General features: G+C 44.2%; 1 protein-coding gene across 1 annotated transcript in view; it reads left to right on the forward strand.

Annotated features, from left to right (window-relative positions):
* Window positions 1–20,850, forward strand: part of LOC123487497 (AP-3 complex subunit beta-2-like) — a gene marked incomplete at its 3' end in the record, with an annotated part of 41,074 nt that extends 20,224 nt beyond the window's left edge. The window contains 11 exon segments of the mRNA XM_045218706.1: window positions 15,084–15,158; window positions 16,609–16,704; window positions 17,469–17,629; window positions 17,757–17,823; window positions 18,087–18,269; window positions 18,380–18,586; window positions 18,950–19,047; window positions 20,064–20,118; window positions 20,291–20,362; window positions 20,468–20,530; window positions 20,718–20,850. Of these exon segments, the coding sequence (XP_045074641.1) occupies window positions 15,084–15,158; window positions 16,609–16,704; window positions 17,469–17,629; window positions 17,757–17,823; window positions 18,087–18,269; window positions 18,380–18,586; window positions 18,950–19,047; window positions 20,064–20,118; window positions 20,291–20,362; window positions 20,468–20,530; window positions 20,718–20,850 (1,210 nt within the window).
* Window positions 20,851–23,487: the final 2,637 nt, after the last annotated feature.

Genomic DNA, 23,487 nt, shown 5'->3' on the forward strand with positions numbered 1-23,487 from the left:
TCAGATCAAGGCCAAAGTGTGCGATGTAGTAGGGAATTGTAATTTCCTTACAGGCCAATATTCTACATAGTTTAGCGCAGCAAACGTAGTAATTAATGACCATTACAATGACCATAATCCATGTCACGCCTATTTTACGCCTGCTACAAGAAAAGACAGAAGGATGCACCATCGAGAGGGATAGCAGTTTCTTCGCGAGTTATCTCTACCTGAAAATACATGATCTAAGTGATTGATAGTTGGTATTGAGCCGTCATTAAAGGATGCCTTATTTACTTTGAAAAACAACTAAAATAGTGATTTTGTCAGACAGCATAGGCAGCATGCAGCTCTATAGAGATGATATTATGATTTGGGATTAAATAATAAAGTAATCAAATACACAACAACTTAAATATTGTATTAAAGTAAAGTAATGTGAATAAATGATGTGATAAGCAGTAATGGACAGTCACTACCATCATGGGACTTTTAAAAAATTGTTTTATTCTGTTGTTACAGCATTCAACCCAGATAATGCATAGTGCATTTCATGTTTAGAAATCGAAAACCGTGATAACTTATTTCAGTTGTTGTGTATATATTTGTTTTATTTGATGACTTTATTATTTCACTCCAAGTCATCATCTCATCTTAATAGAGCTGCTGCTTATGCGCTCTGACAAAATCGCTATTTTAGTAGTTCTTCAAAGTAACTAAGGCATACTTTTATGACTTCTGAATACCAACTATCAATTGCTTAGATCATGTATTTTCAGGTAGAAATACCTCACAAAGCAACTGCTCTCTATATCTCTCAATTGCGCATTCTTCTGTCTCTTTTATGTAGCAGGCGTCAAAAAATGGTTCTCAACCATCAACACACAATACCCCATAATGACAAAGTGAAAACGTGTTTAGAATTTTTGCAAATTTATTGAAAATTAAATACAGAAATATCTCGTTAACATAAGTATTTACAACCCTTTGCTATGACACTCCAAATTGAGCTCAGTTGCATCCAATTTCCTTTGATCATCCTTGATGTACTACAACTGTATTGGAGTTCACCTGTGGCCAATTCAATTGTTTGGACATGATTTAGAAAGAAACACACCTGGCTGTACACTGAGTGTACAAAACATTAAGAACAGCTTCCTAATATTGAGTTGCTGGCCCATGTTGACTCCAATGCTGCCTACAGTTGTGTCAAGTTGACTGGATATCCTTTGGGTGGCGGACCATTCTTGATACGCACAGAAAACTGTTGAGCGTGAAAAACCCAGCAGCGTTGCAGTGCTTGACACAAACCAGTGTGTCTGGCACTTACTACGAAACCCTGTTCAAAGGCACTTAAATATTTTGTGAATTGCACACATACACAATCCATGTCTCAATTGTCTCAAAGCTTAAAAATCCTTCTTTAACCTGTCTCCTCTCCTTTACCTACACTGATTTCAAGTGGATTTAACAAGTGACATCAATAAGAGATCATAGCTTTCACCTGGATTCACCTGGTCAGTCTATGTCATGGAAAGAGCATGTGTTCTTAACGTTTTGTACACTCTGTGTATAAAGTCCCACCGTTGACAGTGCAAGTCAGAGCAGAAACTATAACATGAAGTCCAAGCAACTGTCCGTAGAGCTCTGAGATAGAATTGTGATGAGGCATATATTTGGGGAAGGGTATAAAACAATTTCTAGAGTGTTGAAAGTTTCCAAGAGCACAGTGGTCTCCATCATTGGGAAATGGAAAAAATATGGAACTACCCAGGATCTGCGCAACCGGCTAAGAATGACCTTGGTCAGGGAGGTGACCAAGAACCCAATGACCACTCTGACAGAACTACAGTGTTCCTTGGCTGAGATGGGAGAACCTGCCAGGAGGACAGCAGTCTCTACAGCACTTCACCAATCTGGGCTTTATGGGAGAGTGGCCAGACAGAAGCCACTCCTGAGAAAAAGGCACATGACAGCCTGCCTGGAGTTTGCAAAAAGGCACGTGAAAGACTCTGAGATCATAAGACAAAAGATGATATGGTCTGATGAGACAAACATTTTACTCTCCCAAAGCTGATACAGACATACCCAAAACGAGTCAAAGCTGTAATCGCCGCCAATTGTGCTTCTACAAAGTATTGACTCAGGGGTGTGAATACTTATGTAAATTAGATATTTCTGTATTTCATTTTCAATAAATTTGCAAAAAAATCTAAAAACATGTTTTCACTTTGTCATTTAGGGGGAATTGTGTGTAGATGGCTGAGAAACAAAACATATTTAATCCATTTAGAATTCAGGCTGTAACAACAACAAAATGTGGAATAAGCCAAGGAGTACGAATACTTTCTGAAGGCACTGTACATATCTAATGATGCGAGTAGTATCAAAACAGCAGATCCCAAACACATACGTGCCTCAGCTGTTAGGTGACATCCGCACCACACACACAAACACACACAGCTAATTAGGATCAGAAATGGTCATTGTCAGTGTACTATGCTGCTCCAGACACAGACATACACACACAGAAGCATCCACTCTCACAAACAAGTCCACTACCATATACCTATGCGAATATTCACACACATTCACACAGATACACACATCTGCATAAACACGCTGCAGGAAACAAACAGTTATACACACACACGCCTTATGTTTAGTAACAGCCCTAATTTACATTGACATTTGCAATAATCAGATGCAGTACATTATGATAAGCAGACTGAATATGAGAACAAAGTTGATTAAATTATTTCATCAGAGATACTTGCTGCTCATCATCAAAAGACTGCTGCACATTTTAACAGTTCCAGGTTAAACTTGTTTGGACTAGTGTATATCTTGAATCCTTTAAAATATAGTATATCAAAGTGTATCAGTCTCTCAATTTCAAGAATCACATATGGAATAATTGATTGAGGATCATCCACTGAACCACGGATTCATGAATTGTTCACTCTGCTGATAAACAGTAACAAAAGCCCATCTTACTTTGTGGACTTCCCTGTCCAGCCTCCCTTGTATGACGGGAAGCTATTGAAGTGAGCTTCATATTAAAGGTGCAATATGCAGAAATCGCTCCGCCATTTCCTGGTAGCTAGAATTCTAGTAGTTCGCCTAATTTCAGTTTATGTGACAAAACAGGCAATCATTGTGTAGAGAATTATTGTACCATCTAAACTGCTGTAAAATATATTTTCCATAACCAAAAATGTTGTACTTTCAGCTGTTTGAAGCTTGTGTACAAAACCGAAAGTAAAAGACGCAAAAACAATACTTAATGCTGCAATATGTAACTTTTTGTATTGTTTTATGTTTAAAACCTCCAATAAGTCGCTAGTGGTCATCCAATGTGATGCAACGGTAACAATGGTGAGCCCCTAGCCTGCCTGAGAAGAACCCAGCAGCAACTACTCCTCCATCTAAGCCAAAGAAACAGAGACATCTGGAGAGCAGACAGTCAAAAAGAGAACTAAGGGAGTTGAAGGAATTCAAAACCGACCCAGAATGTGATTTTTTTTCTGCTGAAAAGGTAAGTCATAGCTAGCTAGATAATGTATCTTACTATCTTACTATTTAGTTGTAAATATGTATGCCAGTAATATTTTGGATTACTTGTTTTGATTGTTTTCAAGCCACACGTCCAATAGTTCATATTAGCTAGCTAGCTTACGTCAGCTAATAGCTTGTCAGCACACTGCGACATTGGCTAGTCGTAATTAGCTACCTTATGTGTATAACGTTACTTGTCCTTGTGTTACATTTCTGATGTCTGTGGTCTGAAAACCACGCTGATATTGACTAGCTAGCTACTTCAGTTCACACAAGTGTACTGGCACGGAATAGCCACAAAGCCCAATTCAGATACATAAGATGAAACACGACGCAATGGTTTGTTTGATCTGAACGTTCTAGTTTTAGAATGTCTCATGTCGTTGGCTGGAGTATTCAATGTTCAACATGTCAACTTTAGCCAAACGAGACGGATCCATTTAGCCATTCAAAGAACGGTGCGCTAACATTCTGTGTTCAGCTAAGCAGCTAGCTAGCTAGCTAGCCAAGCAGAGAGCTCGCTAGCTATTTTGCTGTACATAGCTAGCCTGGCTTGCTGACATTTCTGACAAGTTTTTGTTTCAAAGTTTCATCACAGCGACACCGTTACCATGGAAATATTCTCAACTGCACATCTCGTGTTCTTGATCTGAAGGCCCCGTCTTTAGTCAGCTGTTGTACAACACATTCTAAAACTAGCTAGTTTTATCTCTGATCTAGGTCAGGGATGGTCAACTCCAGTACTCGGGGGCTTGATTGGTGACACACTTTTACCCCAGCTCCAGCTAACATGACTCCAATAATCAACTAATCATGATTTTCAATTTAGAATGCAATTCGTTTAATTAGGTGTGAGTGTCTAAGGCTCTACGCATTGAAAACTGCAAAGGACTACACCGACATTCCAGAACATCAGAGAGCAGTGTTGAGAAGACTGGGCTCTCAATTGAGGCTACCAAGGAGAATGATCCTGAGATCAGATGACCCAAGATTCCCTGAAGTGCCACCACCAACAACGGCTGAGCTGCTACAACTTCGAGGCGACGTCGCCATGCAATACAGGGTGCAGTAAGCACACTTTGAGCTGCGAAGGACCAGAGCTGTCCCTGTTGTCAGACTTGGTGGTTCCCGGGAAGTGTGAAAACCTACAGAGGACTCAGAATTGGTGTTGAAAGAGGTGGGCCTACAACCAAACATATAAATCATATAAATAATGGAAGTTTGTGTGGGCAACAATAAACTTGTGTGAGAAACAATACTTGTGCATTTTTTATTTAGCATATAGTCATTATTATTGTACTTTTGGAATGGTTTTAGAATGATTTACTAAACTGTTCTCTTTTCCTGGATATCTATGCTTTTGATGGTTTACACTTCAAATTAGCAGACCTACAGGTGGGTGGATATCCAGAAAGACGGATGGACTACCCTGGTGTAAATACAGTACCAAACAAGTCAGTCCAATTACACAGATCAGGTCAAATAGTTTTATATATAGTGATAGTGATAAACAAGAATACAAAGTAGTCTCTGTAACCTTCCTCAAAATAACATAAGCACAGTGTAAGGGAAATATTCTGATAAAATACTGAACTGATATCACCCAGACCAAGGAAGAATTTACAAAAAAATACTTACAAAGATATCACCAAATGGCATACCAGTTGAGGTATACCAAACCTTTTTTCATGTACTCAGAGGTCAGTTATTAGCATGTTTTAACCACTCCTACAAAAATGGTCGACTATCAGATACTCAGCAAGAAGGTCTGATTTCACTATTACTGAAACAGGACGCAGGTGGTAAATATAAAGATCCAATCCATTAAAAAAAGGCCCCTTACACTTCAGTGTTGTGACACAAAAATTATAGCAAAATGTATAGTGCATAGAATAAAAAAGTTATTGCCAGATATTATTCATACTAATCGGACAGGTTTTTTACATGGACAACAGAACACTATGAAAAATATGGGAGACCAGGACTGGTATTCATAGCTGACTTTGAAAAGGCCTTTGATAAAGTACGACTGGAATTTATATACAGTGGGGAGAACAAGTATTTGATACACTGCCGATTTTGCATGTTTTCCTACTTACAAAGCATGTAGAGGTCTGTAATTTTTATCATAGGTACACTTCAACGGTGAGAGACGGAATCTAAAACAAAAATCCAGAAAATCACATTGTATGATTTTTAAGTAATTCATTTGCATTTTATTGCATGACATAAGTATTTGATACATCAGAAAAGCAGAACTTAATATTTGGTACAGAAACCATTGTTTGCAATTACAGAGATCATACGTTTCCTGTAGGTCTTGACCAGGTTTGCACACACTGCAGCAGGGATTTTGGCCCACTCCTCCATACAGACCTTCTCCAGATCCTTCAGGTTTCGGGGCTGTCGCTGGGCATTACGGACTTTCAGCTCCCTCCAAAGATTTTCTATTGGGTTCAGGTCTGGAGACTGGCTATGCCACTCCAGGACCTTGAGATGCTTCTTACGGAGCCACTCCTTAGTTGCCCTGGCTGTGTGTTTCGGGTCGTTGTTATGCTGCAAGACCCAGCCACGACCCATCTTCAATGCTCTTGCTGTGGGAAGGAGGTTGTTGGCCAAGATCTCGCGATACATGGCCCCATCCATCCTCCCCTCAATACGGTGCAGTCGTCCTGTCCCCTTTGCAGAAAAGCATCCCCAAAGAATGATGTTTCCACCTCCATGCTTCACAGTTGGGATGGTGTTCTTGGGGTTATACTCATCCTTCTTCTTCCTCCAAACACGGCGAGTGGAGTTTAGACCAAAAAGCTCTATTTTTGTCTCATCAGACCACATGACCTTCTCCCATTCCTCCTCTGGATCATCCAGATGGTCATTTGGCAAACTTCAGACGGGCCTGGACATGCGCTGGCTTGAGCAGGGGAACCTTGCGTGCGCTGCAGGATTTTAATCCATGACGGCGTAGTGTGTTACTAATGGTTTTCTTTGAGACTGTGGTCCCAGCTCTCTTCAGGTCATTGACCAGGTCCTGCCGTGTAGTTCTGGGCTGATCCCTCACCTTCCTCATGATCATTGATGCCCCACGAGGTGAGATCTTGCATGGAGCCCCAGACCGAGGGTGATTGACCGTCATCTTGAACTTCTTCCATTTTCTAATAATTGCGCCAACAGTTGTTGCCTTCTCACCAAGCTGCTTGCCTATTGTCCTGTAGCCCATCCCAGCCTTGTGCAGGTCTACAATTTTAACCCTGATGTCCTTACACAGCGCTCTGGTCTTGGCCATTGTGGAGAGATTGGAGTCTGTTTGATTGAGTGTGTGGACAGGTGTCTTTTATACAGGTAACGAGTTCAAACAGGTGCAGTTAATACAGGTAATGAGTGGAGAACAGGAGGGCTTCTTAAAGAAAAACTAACAGGTCTGTGAGAGACAGAATTCTTACTGGTTGGTAGGTGATCAAATACTTATGTCATGCAATAAAATGCAAATTAATTACTTAAAAATAATACAATGTGATTTTCTGGATTTTTGTTTTAGATTCCGTCTCTCACAGTTGAAGTGTACCTATGATAAAAATTACAGACCTCTACATGCTTTGTAAGTAGGAAAACCTGCAAAATCGGCAGTGTATCAAATACTTGTTCTCCCCACTGTATATCTTATATCCTTCTAGTGGTTGATAAATGGTCTTAGTCCTAGCTTCAACAACCATCAGTAGGTGTTAGTCTTCTAACTCGTTGTCTGAGTTACCCTCCCGACTGTCCCAATTAGCCCATACGTCAGTGGCACCCTTTGCATTTTCCAATCGACATCTATTATGAATACGGTAGCTTTAAAATATTCATGATATTAATTATGTAATTGTAAAGGCAGAACAGTTTATTTTCTGGAGTACATTTTCTGCTACTGTCGAAAATGTGCTTGCAATCGAAGAGGGCGTACTCCTCATAACAAGAATAGCCTGAGGGATTGAAGTTGAATATCTGCCATTCCTAAGACTGAACCCAGGCGTCCCATTAAAGACGACAGCTGTAAGAGAAAGCGAGAGAATATTCATTATCGGTGTCAGTTTCTTACTACTGAAGCAGAGCAGCCATCACTGCATAATTTATATCCGAGAAGCGTTAGAGAGGTGGAGGGAAAAATGTTGCTAGGCCGAGTAAGTTTGTGGCCAAATATAAGTCTGATCAACTGCGAATGCAGGTTGCCGCCACCAGTACTGTTACGCAAAGGATAAGGTTTCATGTTCTACTTTGATGACAGTATAGGAGAATTGGTTAACATCTTTTAAAACCCCCATGCAGTCTTTATTTTATTTTATTTTTTATCATCACTGTATGTCTAATAAACCACTGGGTGTGTTTATTTAATGAAAATAACTCCAAATACAGTGGGGGAAAAAAGTATTTAGTCAGCCACCAATTGTGCAAGTTCTCCCACTTAAAAAGATGAGAGAGGCCTGTAATTTTCATCATAGGTACACGTCAACTATGACAGACAAATTGAGAATTTTCTTTCCAGAAAATCACATTGTAGGATTTTTTATGAATTTATTTGCAAATTATGGTGGAAAATAAGTATTTGGTCACCTACAAACAAGCAAGATTTCTGGCTCTCACAGACCTGTAACTTCTTCTTTAAGAGGCTCCTCTGTCCTCCACTCGTTACCTGTATTAATGGCACCTGTTTGAACTTGTTATCAGTATAAAAGACACCTGTCCACAACCTCAAACAGTCACACTCCAAACTCCACTATGGCCAAGACCAAAGAGCTGTCAAAGGACACCAGAAACAAAATTGTAGACCTGCACCAGGCTGGGAAGACTGAATCTGCAATAGGTAAGCATCTTGGTTTGAAGAAATCAACTGTGGGAGCAATTATTAGGAAATGGAAGACATACAAGACCACTGATAATCTCCCTCGATCTGGGGCTCCACGCTAGATCTCACCCCGTGGGGTCAAAATGATCACAAGAACGGTGACCAAAAATCCCAGAACCACACGGGGGGACCTAGTGAATGACCTGCAGAGAGCTGGGACCAAAGTAACAAAGCCTACCATCAGTAACACACTACGCCGCCAGGGACTCAAATCCTGCAGTGCCAGACGTGTCCCCCTGCTTAAGCCAGTACATGTCCAGGCCCGTCTAAAGTTTGCTAGAGTGCATTTGGATGATCCAGAAGAGGATTGGGAGACTGTCATATGGTCAGATGAAACCAAAATAGAACTTTTTGGTAAAAACTCAACTCGTCGTGTTTGGAGGACAAAGAATGCTAAGTTGCATCCAAAGAACACCATACCTACTGTGAAGCATGGGGGTGGAAACATCATGCTTTGGGGCTGTTTTTCTGCAAAGGGACCAGGACGACTGATCCGTGTAAAGGAAAGAATGAATGGGGCCATGTATCGTGAGATTTTAAGTGAAAACCTCCTTCCATCAGCAAGGGCATTGAAGATGAAACGTGGCTGGGTCTTTCAGCATGACAATGATCCCAAACACACTGCCCGGGCAACAAAGGAGTGGCTTCGTAAGAAGCATTTCAAGGTCCTGGAGTGGCCTAGCCAGTCTCCAGATCTCAACCCCATAGAAAATCTTTGGAGGGAGTTGAAAGTCCGTGTTGCCCAGCGACAGCCCCAAAACATCACTGCTCTAGAGGAGATCTGCATGGAGGAATGGGCCAAAATACCAGCAACAGTGTGTAAAAACCTTGTGAAGACTTACAGAAAACGTTTGGCCTGTGTCATTGCCAACAAAGGGTATATAACAAAGTATTGAGAAACAGGGCAACTTCCTATTACAGACATCAACAATAAAAAGCATGAGCTGATGCACAGCCAAGAATGTTTGTTGAGGTGCTGACTAACAGAGAGTAAACTGTAACAATTTAAACATTGTTTATTTCATTATATTTTTATGCTGACATCAACAATTACAAACTTCATATCTAGTAAGAATACTACTAATTGGCTCTTCCCAATGTGGGCTTAAAGGGGAATAACGGCAAATTTCGAAAATGTGTCTTTGTTCTGAAACCTCTGACTCATTGTTAGACTGTCTGTCAAAGTGTGCACCTCTTTCACTCAGGGAGAGCGAGGTAGAGCTAGATCGAGAGCTACGTCACAGGGTTATACAGCCCCGCCATTCACTGCAGTGCTAGATAGAACTTTCTGGAATAACGCAAATCTATTACAAATATAAACGTTCTGTCACAACTAAAATACTAAATTGGGGAAGTCCAATCGTTTGTGAGATATGGCATATACATTTTATTTAATACATTTGGATCGCGGGGTTCCACAGCGACATCATTTAGGAGATAAATGTTGTGAGCACAGTGTTTCAAAATACTGTATATATCAAATCAACAATTATCTTCTAATGTATTTGTGTGGCTATGATGCCATCTTTAGAGCACAGGATTTTCTGCTTGGTTTCCAGAGCATTGAAAGAGAGATGAAATAGGCTACTACCGAGGTCTGATGATGCTTCTGACAATATAGTAGGCTAAAAGGCGTGTTGTGTTGGGTTGGGTGATGTGCTAATTTCTGATGTAGGCGATTCTGAAAACTGCCGGTGCGATGTGTTTTATTAGCAGCCCCCTCCTGTGTGTCTTGTTGCATAAACTGGTTGCTTTTTCCTCCTTGATTTCTTATTTTTTTATTTTTCATACCCCCTGTGGGAATCGAACCCACAACCCTGGCGTTGCAAACGCCATGCTCTACCAACTGAGCTACATCCCTGCCGGCCATTCCCTCCCCTACCCTAGACGACGCTGGGCCAATTGTGCGCCGCCCCATGGGTCTCCCGGTCGCGGCCGGCTACGACAGAGCCTGGATTCGAACCAGGATCTCTAGTGGCACAGCTAGCACTGCGATGCAGTGCCTTAGACCACTGCGCCACTTGATGGGCAGAGATCTCAGAAAAGGTCAAATTGTGAACCCGTGACCCAAATGTATCACTTAAAATGTATATGCCATATCTCACAATCGATTGGACCTTCCCAATTTAGTATTTTTGCTGTGACAGAACGTTTATATTTTTCGTAGATTTGCGTTATGCAAAGATATATCTAGTGCTGCAGTGTGTGGGGGGCTGTATTAACCCTGTGACGACCTGGTCTCAGAGCATTTAGTAATATTCTGTACGTAATTCTGAGAAACTCCATTTAGTGGGATATGTTACGTTTGGTATGGTTACATAAGACAGATGATTACTTAAGGCAAAAACAAAAGGAGGGTGGTTGGTCGGGGTGGATAAATTGGAGTATAATGTGAACGTCTAGCAACTCGTTTGTAACGATCCCGGCTGTCTGAGTCGGGTCCTGGTCGTAATCTCCAGTTTCCCGAGGGTTCGGGAACGCTCCGGGGAGCGCTCTGGTTTCCGCACCTGCTTCCCATTAGCAATCTGCACACCTGGGCCTAATCAGCACCTTTCTTAGGCTCTGGCCCAACATCCAGTTCCTGCCGGATCGTTAGCCATGAACAGTAGGTGTATCTGCGTATCAGTTAGAGTATCTAGCGTGAGTTTTTGTTGTTTTGTACTTTGTTGAGTTTTGTGTCCTTACCTCCGTTTTTGTTTCACCTGCAGTCACACGTCCGGAACCTTCACCCCACCTCTGCCTGATGGTCGGCGGCTGCCGAGCCATCACTGGACCTTGCACTGCACCCCCAACTACTCATCCATGGGGCACTTCGAGTATCAGGTGATGCCGTTTGGACTGACCAATGCTCCAGCGGTATTCCAGAGTATGGTGAACGACGTCCTGAGAGATATGATCGGTCTCTTCGTGTTTGTTTACCTGGATGACATTCTGATCTTCTCGAAGGAACCTTCCGACCACGTCCAGCATGTCCGGCAGGTTCTGCAGCGATTATTGGAGAATCGCCTGTTCGTGAAGGCCGAGAAGTGCGAGTTTCACGCCCACACGACATCCTTTCTCGGGTACATCATCTCCAGGGGTGAGATTAGGATGGACCAGGAGAAGGTTAGAGCGGTTCTGGAATGGGCCCAGCCCGGTACGAGATTGCAGCTCCAGAGATTTTTGGGGTTTGCGAATTTCTACCGCAGATTCATCCGGGATTACAGCCGTGTGGCCGCTCCATTAACTGCCTTGACTTCCAGCATCAGGACCTTCAAGTGGAATCCGGAGGCGGATCGAGCGTTTCTGGATTTGAAGAGGCGATTCACCAACGCACCGATTCTCTCTCAACCGGACACGGCCCGTCAGTTCGTCGTTGAAGTGGACGCGCGTCTGATGTGGGAGTTGGCGCCATCCTGTCGCAGCGATGCTCCACGGACAGTAAACTCCATCCCTGCGCCTACTACTCTCGTCGCCTTTCGCCTGCGGAGAGGAATTACGATGTGGGTAACCGGGAGCTGCTCGCGGTGAAACTTGCCTTGGAGGAGTGGCGCCACTGGTTGGAGGGGGCGGAGCAACCGTTTATTGTCTGGACTGACCACAAGAATCTTGCTTACGTGCAATCGGCTAAACGTCTCAACTCCCGTCAGGCCAGGTGGGCGTTGTTTTTCGGACGATTCAAGTTTGTCCTGACGTTCGACCTGGATCTAAGAACGGCAAGGCGGACGCCTTGTCCCGGATGTTCTCCAAGACGGAGGAGAGTGGGTCCAAGACCGAGACAATTCTCCCCCGGAACTGCGTCGTGGGAGCAGTTATGTGGAGGATTGAGGAGGAGGTGCTGGCGGCCCTTCGGACTCAGCCCGGTCCCGGTAACGGTCCACCCGGTCGGTTGTTTGTGCCTGAGTCGGTTCGTCCTGCTGTTCTCAAATGGTCCCACGCCAGTAAGATGGCTTGTCACCCTGGCGTGGCTCGGACTATGGCGTTTCTTCGCAGACGTTTTGGTGGCCTGCCATGGCCGAGGATACTCGGGGTTTTGTTGCTGCCTGTCCAGTGTGTGCGCAGAATAAGAGTACCAATCGGCCCAGCTCTGGACTACTTCACCCCCTTCCTATTCCCCGGCGTCCATGGTCGCATCTGGCCCTGGACTTCGTCACGGGGTTGCCCGCTTCTGAGGGGAACACGGTCGTTCTGACTATCGTGGACAGGTTCAGCAAGTTCGCCCACTTTGTGCCTATTGCCAAGCTTCCCTCTGCCTCGGAGACGTCCGAGATCCTGGTCAGGGAGGTTTTCAGGGTCCACGGTTTGCCCAGTGATATCGTTTCCGACCGTGGCCCTCAGTTTACCTCTGCTGTCTGGAAGTCCTTCTGTTTGGCCATTGGAGCTACAGTCAGTCTCACATCTGGTTTTCACCCCCAATCCAATGGTCAGGCGGAGAGAGCCAACCAGAAGATGGAATCCACGCTACGCTGTCTGGTCTCTTCCAACCCCACCTCCTGGGCCTCTCAGTTGCCTTGGGTTGAGTATGCCCACAATACTCTCCCTACATCTGCCACTGGGATGTCTCCCTTCCAGTGCCTGTATGGCTACCAACCTCCCCTGTTCCCTTCTCAGGAGAAGGAGCTCTCTGTGCCTTCTGTTCAGGCCCATATTCGTCGTTGCCACCGGACCTGGCATCGGGCCAGAAAGGCACTCCTTAGAGGTTCGGACCGGTATCAGCTCCAGGCGAATCGTCGCCGGACCCCCGCTCCCACCTATACCATCGGAGATAGGGTTTGGTTGGCCACACGGGATCTTCCGTTACGGACTGAGTCTAGGAAGTTGTTACCGAAGTTTATTGGTCCGTTTGTGGTGGAGAAGGTGATCAATCCAGTGGCAGTGCGACTCAAACTACCGAGGACGCTCAGAGTCCATCCCACCTTTCATGTCTCCTGCCTCAAGCCTGTCTTCCTCAGTCCTCTGTTGCCTCCTCCGCCTCCTCCTCCTCCTCCTCGGATGATCGGAGGTGGTCCTGCCTACACGGTGCGTCGCATTATGGATTCCAGACGGCGGGGCCGGGGTTTCCAGTATCTCGTGGACTGGGAGGGGTATGGTCCTGAAGAGAGGAGTTGGATTCCGCGGCGACAGGTCCTAGATGCGGATCTCATCAGGGACTTTTACCGCCTCCATCCTGGCGCTCCGGGGAGTCCGCCCGGTGGCGTTCGTCGGAGGGGGGGTACTGTAACGATCCCGGCTGTCTGAGTCGGGTCCTGGTCGTAATCTCCAGTTTCCCGAGGGTTCGGGAACGCTCCGGGGAGCGCTCTGGTTTCCGCACCTGCTTCCCATTAGCAATCTGCACACCTGGGCCTAATCAGCACCTTTCTTAGGCTCTGGCCCAACATCCAGTTCCTGCCGGATCGTTAGCCATGAACAGTAGGTGTATCTGCGTATCAGTTAGAGTATCTAGCGTGAGTTTTTGTTGTTTTGTACTTTGTTGAGTTTTGTGTCCTTACCTCCGTTTTTGTTTCACCTGCAGTCACACGTCCGGAACCTTCACCCCACCTCTGCCTGATGGTCGGCGGCTGCCGAGCCATCACTGGACCTTGCACTGCACCCCCAACTACTCATCCACGCCGCCCGCTCTGTCCCTGGAATATTCTGCACCTTTTGTTTGTATCCGAATAAACCCTCACTTTCGTTCAACTCTCCTTGTCCTGGTCTGCTTTTGGGTTCTGGCTGAGGGAACTGTGACATCGTTGCGAGTTCGAATTTCATCACGGACAACTTCACCATTTTAGCTAATTAGCAACTTTTCAACGACTTACTACTTTTTAGTTACTTTGCGACTACTTAGCATGTTAGCTAACCCTTCCCCATAACCTTAATCCTTCACCTAACCTTAACCCTTTTAGCTAACCCTAACCTTAACCCTTTAACCTAACTCCTAAACTTAACCCTAACCTTAACCCTAACCCCTAACCCCTAGCCTCGCTAATACGAATTGTAATTCGTAACATATCATACAAAATGGGTGATTGTCATCCACTAATTAATAGAAACCATACAAAACGTAACATATCATACTAAATGGAGTGTCTCGGATTTACGTACAGAATGCTCTAGCTCTACCTCGCTTTCCCTGAGTGAGAGAGGTGCGCACTTTGACAGACAGTCTAACTAGGAGTCAGAAGGGTTTAGGGACATAGACAGATTTTCTAAATGTGCCGTTATTCCCCTTTAATGTTTCAAACAGGAAGAGGCTGTGTATGATGATGTCATATTGCTGGGTTTACCTTTAAAGCTGGAATCCTTAATTGCTAAAACTGCCATGTCAGTTTGGGATATCACAACAACAGAGTTATTGCAAACAACAAACACTGTTTTTTTTCTCTCCAACATCATTGCATACACGATAGAACAGCAGAAAATGTACTACAGTGGAGGCTGGTGGGAGAAGCTATAGGAGGACGGGCTCATTGTAATGTCTAGAACGGAATACATTTAACCATATCAAACCATATGTTTGACTCCATTCCATACGGACATTATATCTTTAAAGCCCACACTGTCATTTGAGATTCAGGCTACTGTCTCCTGCTATGCATTTGAGTGTTCATAGTTTCTCACTAATCAAATAACATACGGCTAAATTGACGGTTTTGACAATGCAGTCCAGTGTGTGACCATTCTGTACTATGTTTGTGATCTCCAGATGATCGCCAGAGGGAAGAATGCCTCAGACCTCTTCCCAGCCGTGGTGAAGAATGTGGCCTGCAAGAACATCGAGGTAAGTCTTGGAGCCAGCCAGCCATCCTACATATACCGTAGCATGAAGTTGAGGTCACATATACATTAGACATTGATCGCTTCAATTAATTTTTATGGGGGGTATTGTCTGGCCCGAGTGTTACTTTTTGGATCTTTGAGCCGTGCATAGGCCTATATATCGAACTGTTAATACCTACATTGGAGAAATTGCCCGTTATTTTCATTTTGTTAATTATCTCAAGCAGACAATGAAGCAAACAATATAGAGGCACAAGAGTAATTGAAGGCTTGGCTATGTTTAGGTTGTCTTGCATCTAGACTGAATGTTGCTCTGTTTCATGTGAAACTAAGTGTGGAAGCGAGGCAAATATTAAGGTGTTGGTTTTGCTTATAGACTGCCAATGAATGCCAGTGAATGGAAATTACTAGAAGCATTGTAGACTGATAATTGGCAGGTTTTGGGAGATATATCCAAAGGTGTGTTGTACTGTCATGTCCCCCCCCCTCCTCTTCCCCTCTCTCTCCTCTTCCCCGCTCTCTCCTCTCTCTCTCTCTCCTCTCCTCTTCCCTTCTCTCTCCTCTTCCCTTCTCTCTCCTCTTCCCCTCTCTCTCCTCTCTCTCCTCTTCCCCTCTCTCTCCTCTTCCCCTCTCTCTCCTCTTCCCCGCTCTCTCCTCTCTCTCTCTCTCCTCTCCTCTTCCCTTCTCTCTCCTCTTCCCTTCTCTCTCCTCTTCCCCTCTCTCTCCTCTCTCTCCTCTTCCCCTCTCTCTCCTCTTCCCCGCTCTCTCCTCTCTCTCTCTCTCCTCTCCTCTTCCCTTCTCTCTCCTCTTCCCTTCTCTCTCCTCTTCCCCTCTCTCTCCTCTCTCTCCTCTTCCCCTCTCTCTCCTCTTCCCCACTCTCTCCTCTTCCCCACTCTCTCCTCTCTCTCTCTCTCCTCTCCTCTTCCCTTCTCTCTCCTCTTCCCTTCTCTCTCCTCTTCCCCTCTCTCTCCTCTCTCTCCTCTTCCCCTCTCTCTCCTCTTCCCCTCTCTCTCCTCTTCCCCGCTCTCTCCTCTCTCTCTCTCTCCTCTCCTCTTCCCTTCTCTCTCCTCTTCCCTTCTCTCTCCTCTTCCCCTCTCTCTCCTCTTCCCCTCTCTCTCCTCTTCCCCGCTCTCTCCTCTCTCTCTCTCTCCTCTCCTCTTCCCTTCTCTCTCCTCTTCCCTTCTCTCTCCTCTTCCCCTCTCTCTCCTCTCTCTCCTCTTCCCCTCTCTCTCCTCTTCCCCACTCTCTCCTCTTCCCCACTCTCTCCTCTTCCCCGCTCTCTCCTCTTCCCCTCTCTCTCCTCTTCCCCTCTCTCTCCTCTCTCTCCTCTTCCCCTCTTCCCCGCTCTCTCCTCTTCCCCTCTCGCTCCTCTCTCTCCTCACTCTCTCCTCTTCCCCGCCCTCTCTCTCTTCCCCTCTCTCTCCTCTTCCCCTCTCTCTTCACTATCTCAGGTGAAGAAGCTGGTCTATGTGTACCTGGTGCGCTATGCTGAGGAGCAGCAGGATCTGGCTCTGCTGTCCATCTCAACCTTTCAGAGAGGCCTGAAGGTCAGTCACCTTGCCCATAACCACAGATCTAGGATTAGATACCCTACCCCTGATCCTAACCTTAACCATTGGAGGGAGACAAAGATATATGTCCCTAGACCTGTGGTCAGTGGCAACTTTTATCTACTCCTCTGGAGTAAAGGTGGTCCATTAAGTTGGGAACACATGACATGATGTCAGAAATCCTATGGTGTTGTTATGACGAGACGAAGATAGTTCTAATATCAAAGTCGTAAGATGTATTTATTTTTGCTTCACAAACACACAGCAGGAGCAGGGGATTTCTCTCCAGCCATTTTACAATAACCATCTGTTTCACATGCTCTCCTAGCTGAGAGGAGATACTAGCGGAGGTTAATCAAAAATAGCTAGGTCTCTCCCTCCACTCTCTCTCTCACAGATTAATAGCCAATCGATAGTTAATTCTGAGATTAGAGTTCTCCGTTTTTTGTCACTCTATCCTCGCTGCCACATGTAAGGCAGCAACAACAACACAACTAGGTCCAAAAAGTTTGAGGCTTGACACATGTAGCATATCAGTAGGTTTCTCCATGGTCGATGGCCATGCTATTTGTGACACTTCACTGAATCCACACTGGACCTACAGAGCCTCCCAGCAGTAAAGAATAGCCATATGTGGGCCTCCCAAGTGAGGTGCTTGAGGCGTCACCACAGACCTGGGTTCGATCCCGGGCTGTGTCACAGCCGGCCGTGACCGGGAGACCCATGAAGCGCTGTCTCTGTCTCTGTCCGTCTCTTTCTAGGACCCTAACCAGTTGATCCGGGCCAGTGCTCTGCGTGTGCTCTCCAGCATCAGAGTCACCATCATCGTTCCCATCATGATGCTGGCCATCAAAGAGGCTGCCTCCGACATGTCCCCCTATGTGAGGAAGACGGCCGCTCACGCCATCCCCAAACTCTACAGGTATAACAGGGAGGGGGGGTCTGTGTCTGTACGAGAGAGAAAGAGATATAGACAGAAAGAGAGAAAAGAAAGAGAGAGAGAATCCAGCTCCTTGTCTTCCTGACACATGTCTCCTGTCTCCTCTCAGCTTGGACCCAGAGCAGAAGGACTGTCTGATTGAGGTCATTGAGAAGCTCCTGGCTGATAAAACCACGGTAGGTGAAATATTTCCCATTAGCCAACCCTGTATGCCCTTTACAAGGGAAACTATGACTGAAAACATAAGCTCAGGTAAATCCATGTTCTGCTTTGGACTATAGGTGGCATTACAGGCTTGGGTGAATGGTACCGTATCAGGTTGTGTTAAGTGTGAAAATGATACTTACATGCCTCTGCCAAAGTAAACATATGGGCGTTTTCTGAGCGTACGGTATTTACAGGACTTACAGAATTTCTCTCCCTCTGACTGTGCCTGCAGCTAGTGGCAGGTAGTGTTGTCATGGCCTTTGAGGAGGTGTGTCCTGAGCGCATAGACCTGATCCATAAGAACTACCGTAAGCTGTGTAACCTGCTGATCGACGTGGAGGAGTGGGGTCAGGTGGTCATCATCAACATGCTCACGCGCTACGCCCGGACGCAGTTCCTCAACCCCAACATGAACGTGAGTACAGCAGATCCCCACACACTGTGTCTTCGTGGTTGTGTGTGTGTGCGTGCGTGCGTGTGTGTGTGTGTCTATGTTACTCCACTCATCCCTCCCTCTCTCTATAGGAATCCCTGTTGGAGGAGGGTGGTGGAGAGAACGCCTTCTATGGCTCTGATAATGATGATGACACCGAAGATGAGGAAGACGAGGAGAAGGAGAAGAAGAAGACTGAGGCGACTGCCATTGTCAAGAGGAAGCCTTACGTCATGGACCCAGACCACCGGCTACTGCTGAGGAATACCAAGCCCCTACTGCAGAGCCGAAACGCAGCAGTGAGTATAATACTACTATTACTACTCCTACGACTTCTACTACTACTACTACTACTACTACTACTACGACTGCTACTACTACTACTACTACTACTACTACTACTACTGCTGCTGCTGCTGCTGCTGCTACTACTACTGCTACTACTACTACTGCTACTACTACTACTACTACTACTACTACTACTACTACTACTACTACTACTACTACTACTACTACTACTACTACTACTACTACTACTACTACTACTACTACTACTACTACTACTACTACTACTACTACTACTACTACTACTACTACTACTACTACTACTACTACTACTACTAATTATTCTTTCTCTCTTCCTCCTTCTCTCATCTCTCTAGGTGGTGATGGCTGTGGCTCAGCTATATTTCCACCTGGCACCCAAAGCGGAGGTAGGCGTCATTGCCAAGGCTCTGGTGCGCCTCATGAGGAGTCACAGGTCAGTGTCACCTGTCTTTCCCATTGTCTTCCCAGAGATTGAGCCATTTGTAACCGACGCGTTGCCATGAACTATCTATACTCAGTACAGAGTTGTCATGCTATCTGACGTGAGACAGTGCTCTCTTTCCATTCGAGAAACTCAACACCCTGTTCTAAATTTGTTATAGAATTTGACTATTCTCTTATCAACTACATTGTCATAACTTCTATGGTTATATTAGTCTCGTTAATTTACAGATGTAGGGTCTTAATTTGACCAGTTTCTCACAGCAGCAAAATAATCCTGCAGCAACAGGAAATGGGAATTATTATGTGGATAATAATTAATGGACATTATTGCAGGGGTTGATACATTTTTTGTTAGAGCAAATCAAGTCTGACATTTTAAGGTGGAAATGACTAACTTTAGAAGCCTTTTTAAACCTTGAATACACTACAAGTTTGCAGTTTTGCAGGAAAATAATCACACAACAGGGTGATCAAATTAAGATCCTACACCTGTACATCAGACTTTCTATATTGTTTGAATGTGTTTGAGTATTATTATAATTTCAATTGCAGGGTGTCACAATAGCCTATTCCTTTAAATAATATTCTCATTCTCAGATGTAATATAACTCTAATCTAGAGTCCACATTAATGGGACCATAGAGAAGAACAGGCACAAACAGTAAACAATGTCACAAAAAGCAAGGAAATTGCTGTGTCTCATCCTGTCTGTCTAACCCCTGCTCTTTAGTTTATTTATGGTGTTGTGGAGCTGCGTGCACAGTGATGAGGTCATCAGTCAGCAACGAGGGAATTTCACCATGAAATTGCTCAGAGAACAGGCTACATCCATCTGCCCAGGGATGACTTCAGTATTGTCACTGTGTGACGTGACAACAGCTACATCTCATAGTGTGTGTGTGTGTGTGTGTGTGTGTGTGGAGAGGCAGCTGCATGCAATTAATGATATTCATGTTCTCTCTCACTCTTCCTGCCCCCCCCCACCTCCTCTCTATCCCCATGTAGTGAAGTGCAATATGTCGTCCTTCAGAATGTGGCAACGATGTCCATCAAGAGAAGGGTGAGTCATAACTCCAACAATATCTCCAAAGGGTGCAAAAGGGGGCTGTATTGAATGGTCAAATGGATTCAAGATTGTTTAGGGGCTGATTTGTTTGGCGCCTCAGAGGTACTGCATGGGGTCTGCAGCACAATCTAAAATGATACCTGTTATTTGTCTCTGTGTTCCCCAGGGGATGTTTGAGCCCTATCTGAATAGTTTCTACATCCGCTCCACAGACCCAACCCAGATTAAAGTCCTCAAGGTGACCAAACACCTCTCACGTTGACATGCATTCCTTTCATGTTACAGTACGCTGCGACAAGTTGACATTTCAGAACTTTAATCATAGTCTTGATTGTTTTGACAGCTGGAGGTTTTGACCAATTTGGCCAACGAGACAAACATATCCACCATCCTGAGAGAGTTTCAGGTACAGTAAAATGGATAAGACTTCTGTCACCGTTTCCAGGTTAGCTTGACTGCCATTTGTGATGAGGAGGATCATTTGTTGTGCTTTCCTGTGTATTTGGATACATTTGTCACTAAGGGGTGCATGGAGGTACAGTACAGGTCTGCCTACAGTGGCTTAACTTCACTCCATGTTTTCTCTCTGGCAGACGTACATTAAAAGCAATGATAAAGATTTTGTGGCTGCTACCATCCAGGCCATCGGCCGCTGTGCCACCAACATTGGGGAGGTGAGGGACACCTGCCTCAACGGCCTGGTGCAGCTGCTCTCCAACCGCGATGGTGAGTAGACCTAACACTCTTCCCGTTCAGACACGCAATACATTTTTGCATTGTCATTGAGACTTCTCTTACACCAATTCATAGTTTGCCAATAGTCCAGAAGCAAGTCTATTCATGCAACGCATCCCTCAGGGACACGCCACACCACTAAGTCCATACATGGAATGTACATGGATGTCAACAATAGAAAGTATAAAAGAAAAGAGCACCATTTTTTTTTGAAAAACAAAAGTTAAGGCATTCAGTGAGTCTCAGAAATTCAGTGTGTGAAATAGATCAAAGGTCTTAATAATTCTGCATATCACGATGATTTTATTATTCTCGTTTTTTTCTTCTTACAGTAACTATTAACAGTTGAACAGGGGGATGTTCATTTTTTCCACTTTGACCATTAAACCAAATCAGATCTTAACGGTGTTATATACTCATTTCAACCAAATCTTTATGAATGTATTTTCTCAGAGAAAAGGTCAGTCTCTCCATCACAAAGACCTCATGTATCACATTTTTAGTCATTTAGCAGACACTCTTATCCAGAGCGACTTGCAGTTAGTGAGTGCATACATTTTTTGTATATATATATATATTTATTTATTTTTTAAAAAATTTTATACTGGCCTCCCGTGGGAATCACATCTATCCAATCATTGAACATGGGTGCCTCCGGTTGTAACCATTTTCTAGTGAGGGCTTTCTTACTTGCTACTAGAAGTATCCCAATCAAGTGTTTGTCTAAAGCGTCCCTGAGATCAAATGTAATGTTCCCTAAATACAGGGCCTCACCTCTGAATGGGACATCAACACTAAATACGTCTACCATGCATTTATGCACATCCTGCCAGTATGGGACAAGCTTAGGGCATTCCTAAAATATGTGCTAATGGTTTGCTTCTTTAGGCCCGCATAATCTCCAACACTCCATTCCATTACCCAGATGTCTTTTCTGTAGAGCGATAAAGAACTGCATAATATTTTTCCATCCAAATTCCCTACAAGTCAAATAGCTTGTTGATTTCCATTGTAATTGGCATAGGGTTTCCCACTCATCCACAGAAATGACCATGTTACCCTCCCTTTCCTATTTCTCCTTCTATATACAGTATAGTGTATTTTCAGATTTGGACTTTGTATAGCCATTGTATAGCCTGGAGATAGTTTTGCTGCATGTTTCTGATTTATAAGCAGATATTTAATATTTGAATATGCCATGTTCTATAGTCTCCGAGTCCTCCACCTTTATGATTTCATCAAACTGGTGACATATTTTGAGATATTAATGGGAATCTTGACATTCTAATCCTTGGCTCTCTCTTAGTACCGTACTTGAAAGCTTTGAAGTGGCCCCTTGTGTACTAAAGTACAGAAGGCTGAGAGGCCTCTTGTTGCCCATGCTTTAAACTGAAATCTCATCTATCTTCTCTCCTCCCTCCATTTCCATCTCTTTAATGTTGTTATTCTGTCTAATCCATTGACTCAGGGGTTCTATAAATAGGGTGAAGAGGGGCGAGGTCAGGCATCCCTGTGTCAAACCCCGTTCTTATACAAATGGGTTTGAGAGGTCACCATTGATTTTAATTATTGCTGATGGTCTATCATATAATGCCTGAAATGCTTTAATAATGTCCTCATGGAATAGATATAGGACCATCTGACAGAATCAAAGGTCTTCTCAGCATCCAGGCACAATACAATGGCTTCTACCTTATTCTCTTGGATATGTATGTAATGTTCATCTAATGTTGTACTGAGTGTGTCTGTCGGATAAAGCCTGTCTGGTCTAAGTGAATGAGCTCTGGTAAGATATTTTATATTCTTCTGGTTAGAATAGATGTGTATAGTGTGTAATCCAAATTTAGGACCGTGATCTGCTTTATTGGCCACAATCTAGTCCATCGTTCCCTTCCATCGGTATAACTGAACTGATAGCCCCTCTTCACGAGGAGGGGATCTCACCTTTCTGAAATGCCCAGTTACAGGCTGCAAGTAAACTTGGGATAATCTGTTCTCTAAATGATTTATACCATTCAGAGGTGAAACCGTCCGTACCCAAGGATTTGTTTGCTTTTAGACTAGTAATAGCTGTATTTAATTCCTCTGGTAATTTCTGAGATTAACATCTCATTCTGTTCTTCAGTGATGGTGGATAAGTTCAGTGAGTTAAAAAATGTGTCTATCTGTAAGTCATTGTCAAAGTGTGGTTGGGAGTGTAGGATTCTGTAAAACATTTCAAAACTATCTTGTATCTCTTCTACTTTATGTTCAATTATTTTTGTTTGGGGGTTCCTAATCTTGCAGACAGTGTTATCTGCTTGTTGTCCCCCACAAGGAAATCAAGCAACAATTTTCCCATAAGGACCTATAAACTCAGTCCATTACATTTTCTGCAAATTAGGCTTTTTGATTTGATTGTTTTTCTCTCTCTCTCTCTCATTAATCCAAGCAACCTACATTTGAATAATTGTCACTAATTGGCCAAGGGGGGGGACTGTTGCCTTGTTATTTTCTCAGTCTAAAGGCTAAAAGTTTCATAGACTTACTGCCTACTTTATAGGACCTCTGTTTGAGGAATATAAGCTTATTTTGTATTTCTTGTGAATACATTTCTTCTATTTCATTCTTCATCTTTTTAATGTCTTG

The sequence above is a fragment of the Coregonus clupeaformis genome, unplaced genomic scaffold, assembly GCF_020615455.1.
Source record: "Coregonus clupeaformis isolate EN_2021a unplaced genomic scaffold, ASM2061545v1 scaf1735, whole genome shotgun sequence".
Lineage (NCBI taxonomy): Eukaryota > Metazoa > Chordata > Actinopteri > Salmoniformes > Salmonidae > Coregonus > Coregonus clupeaformis.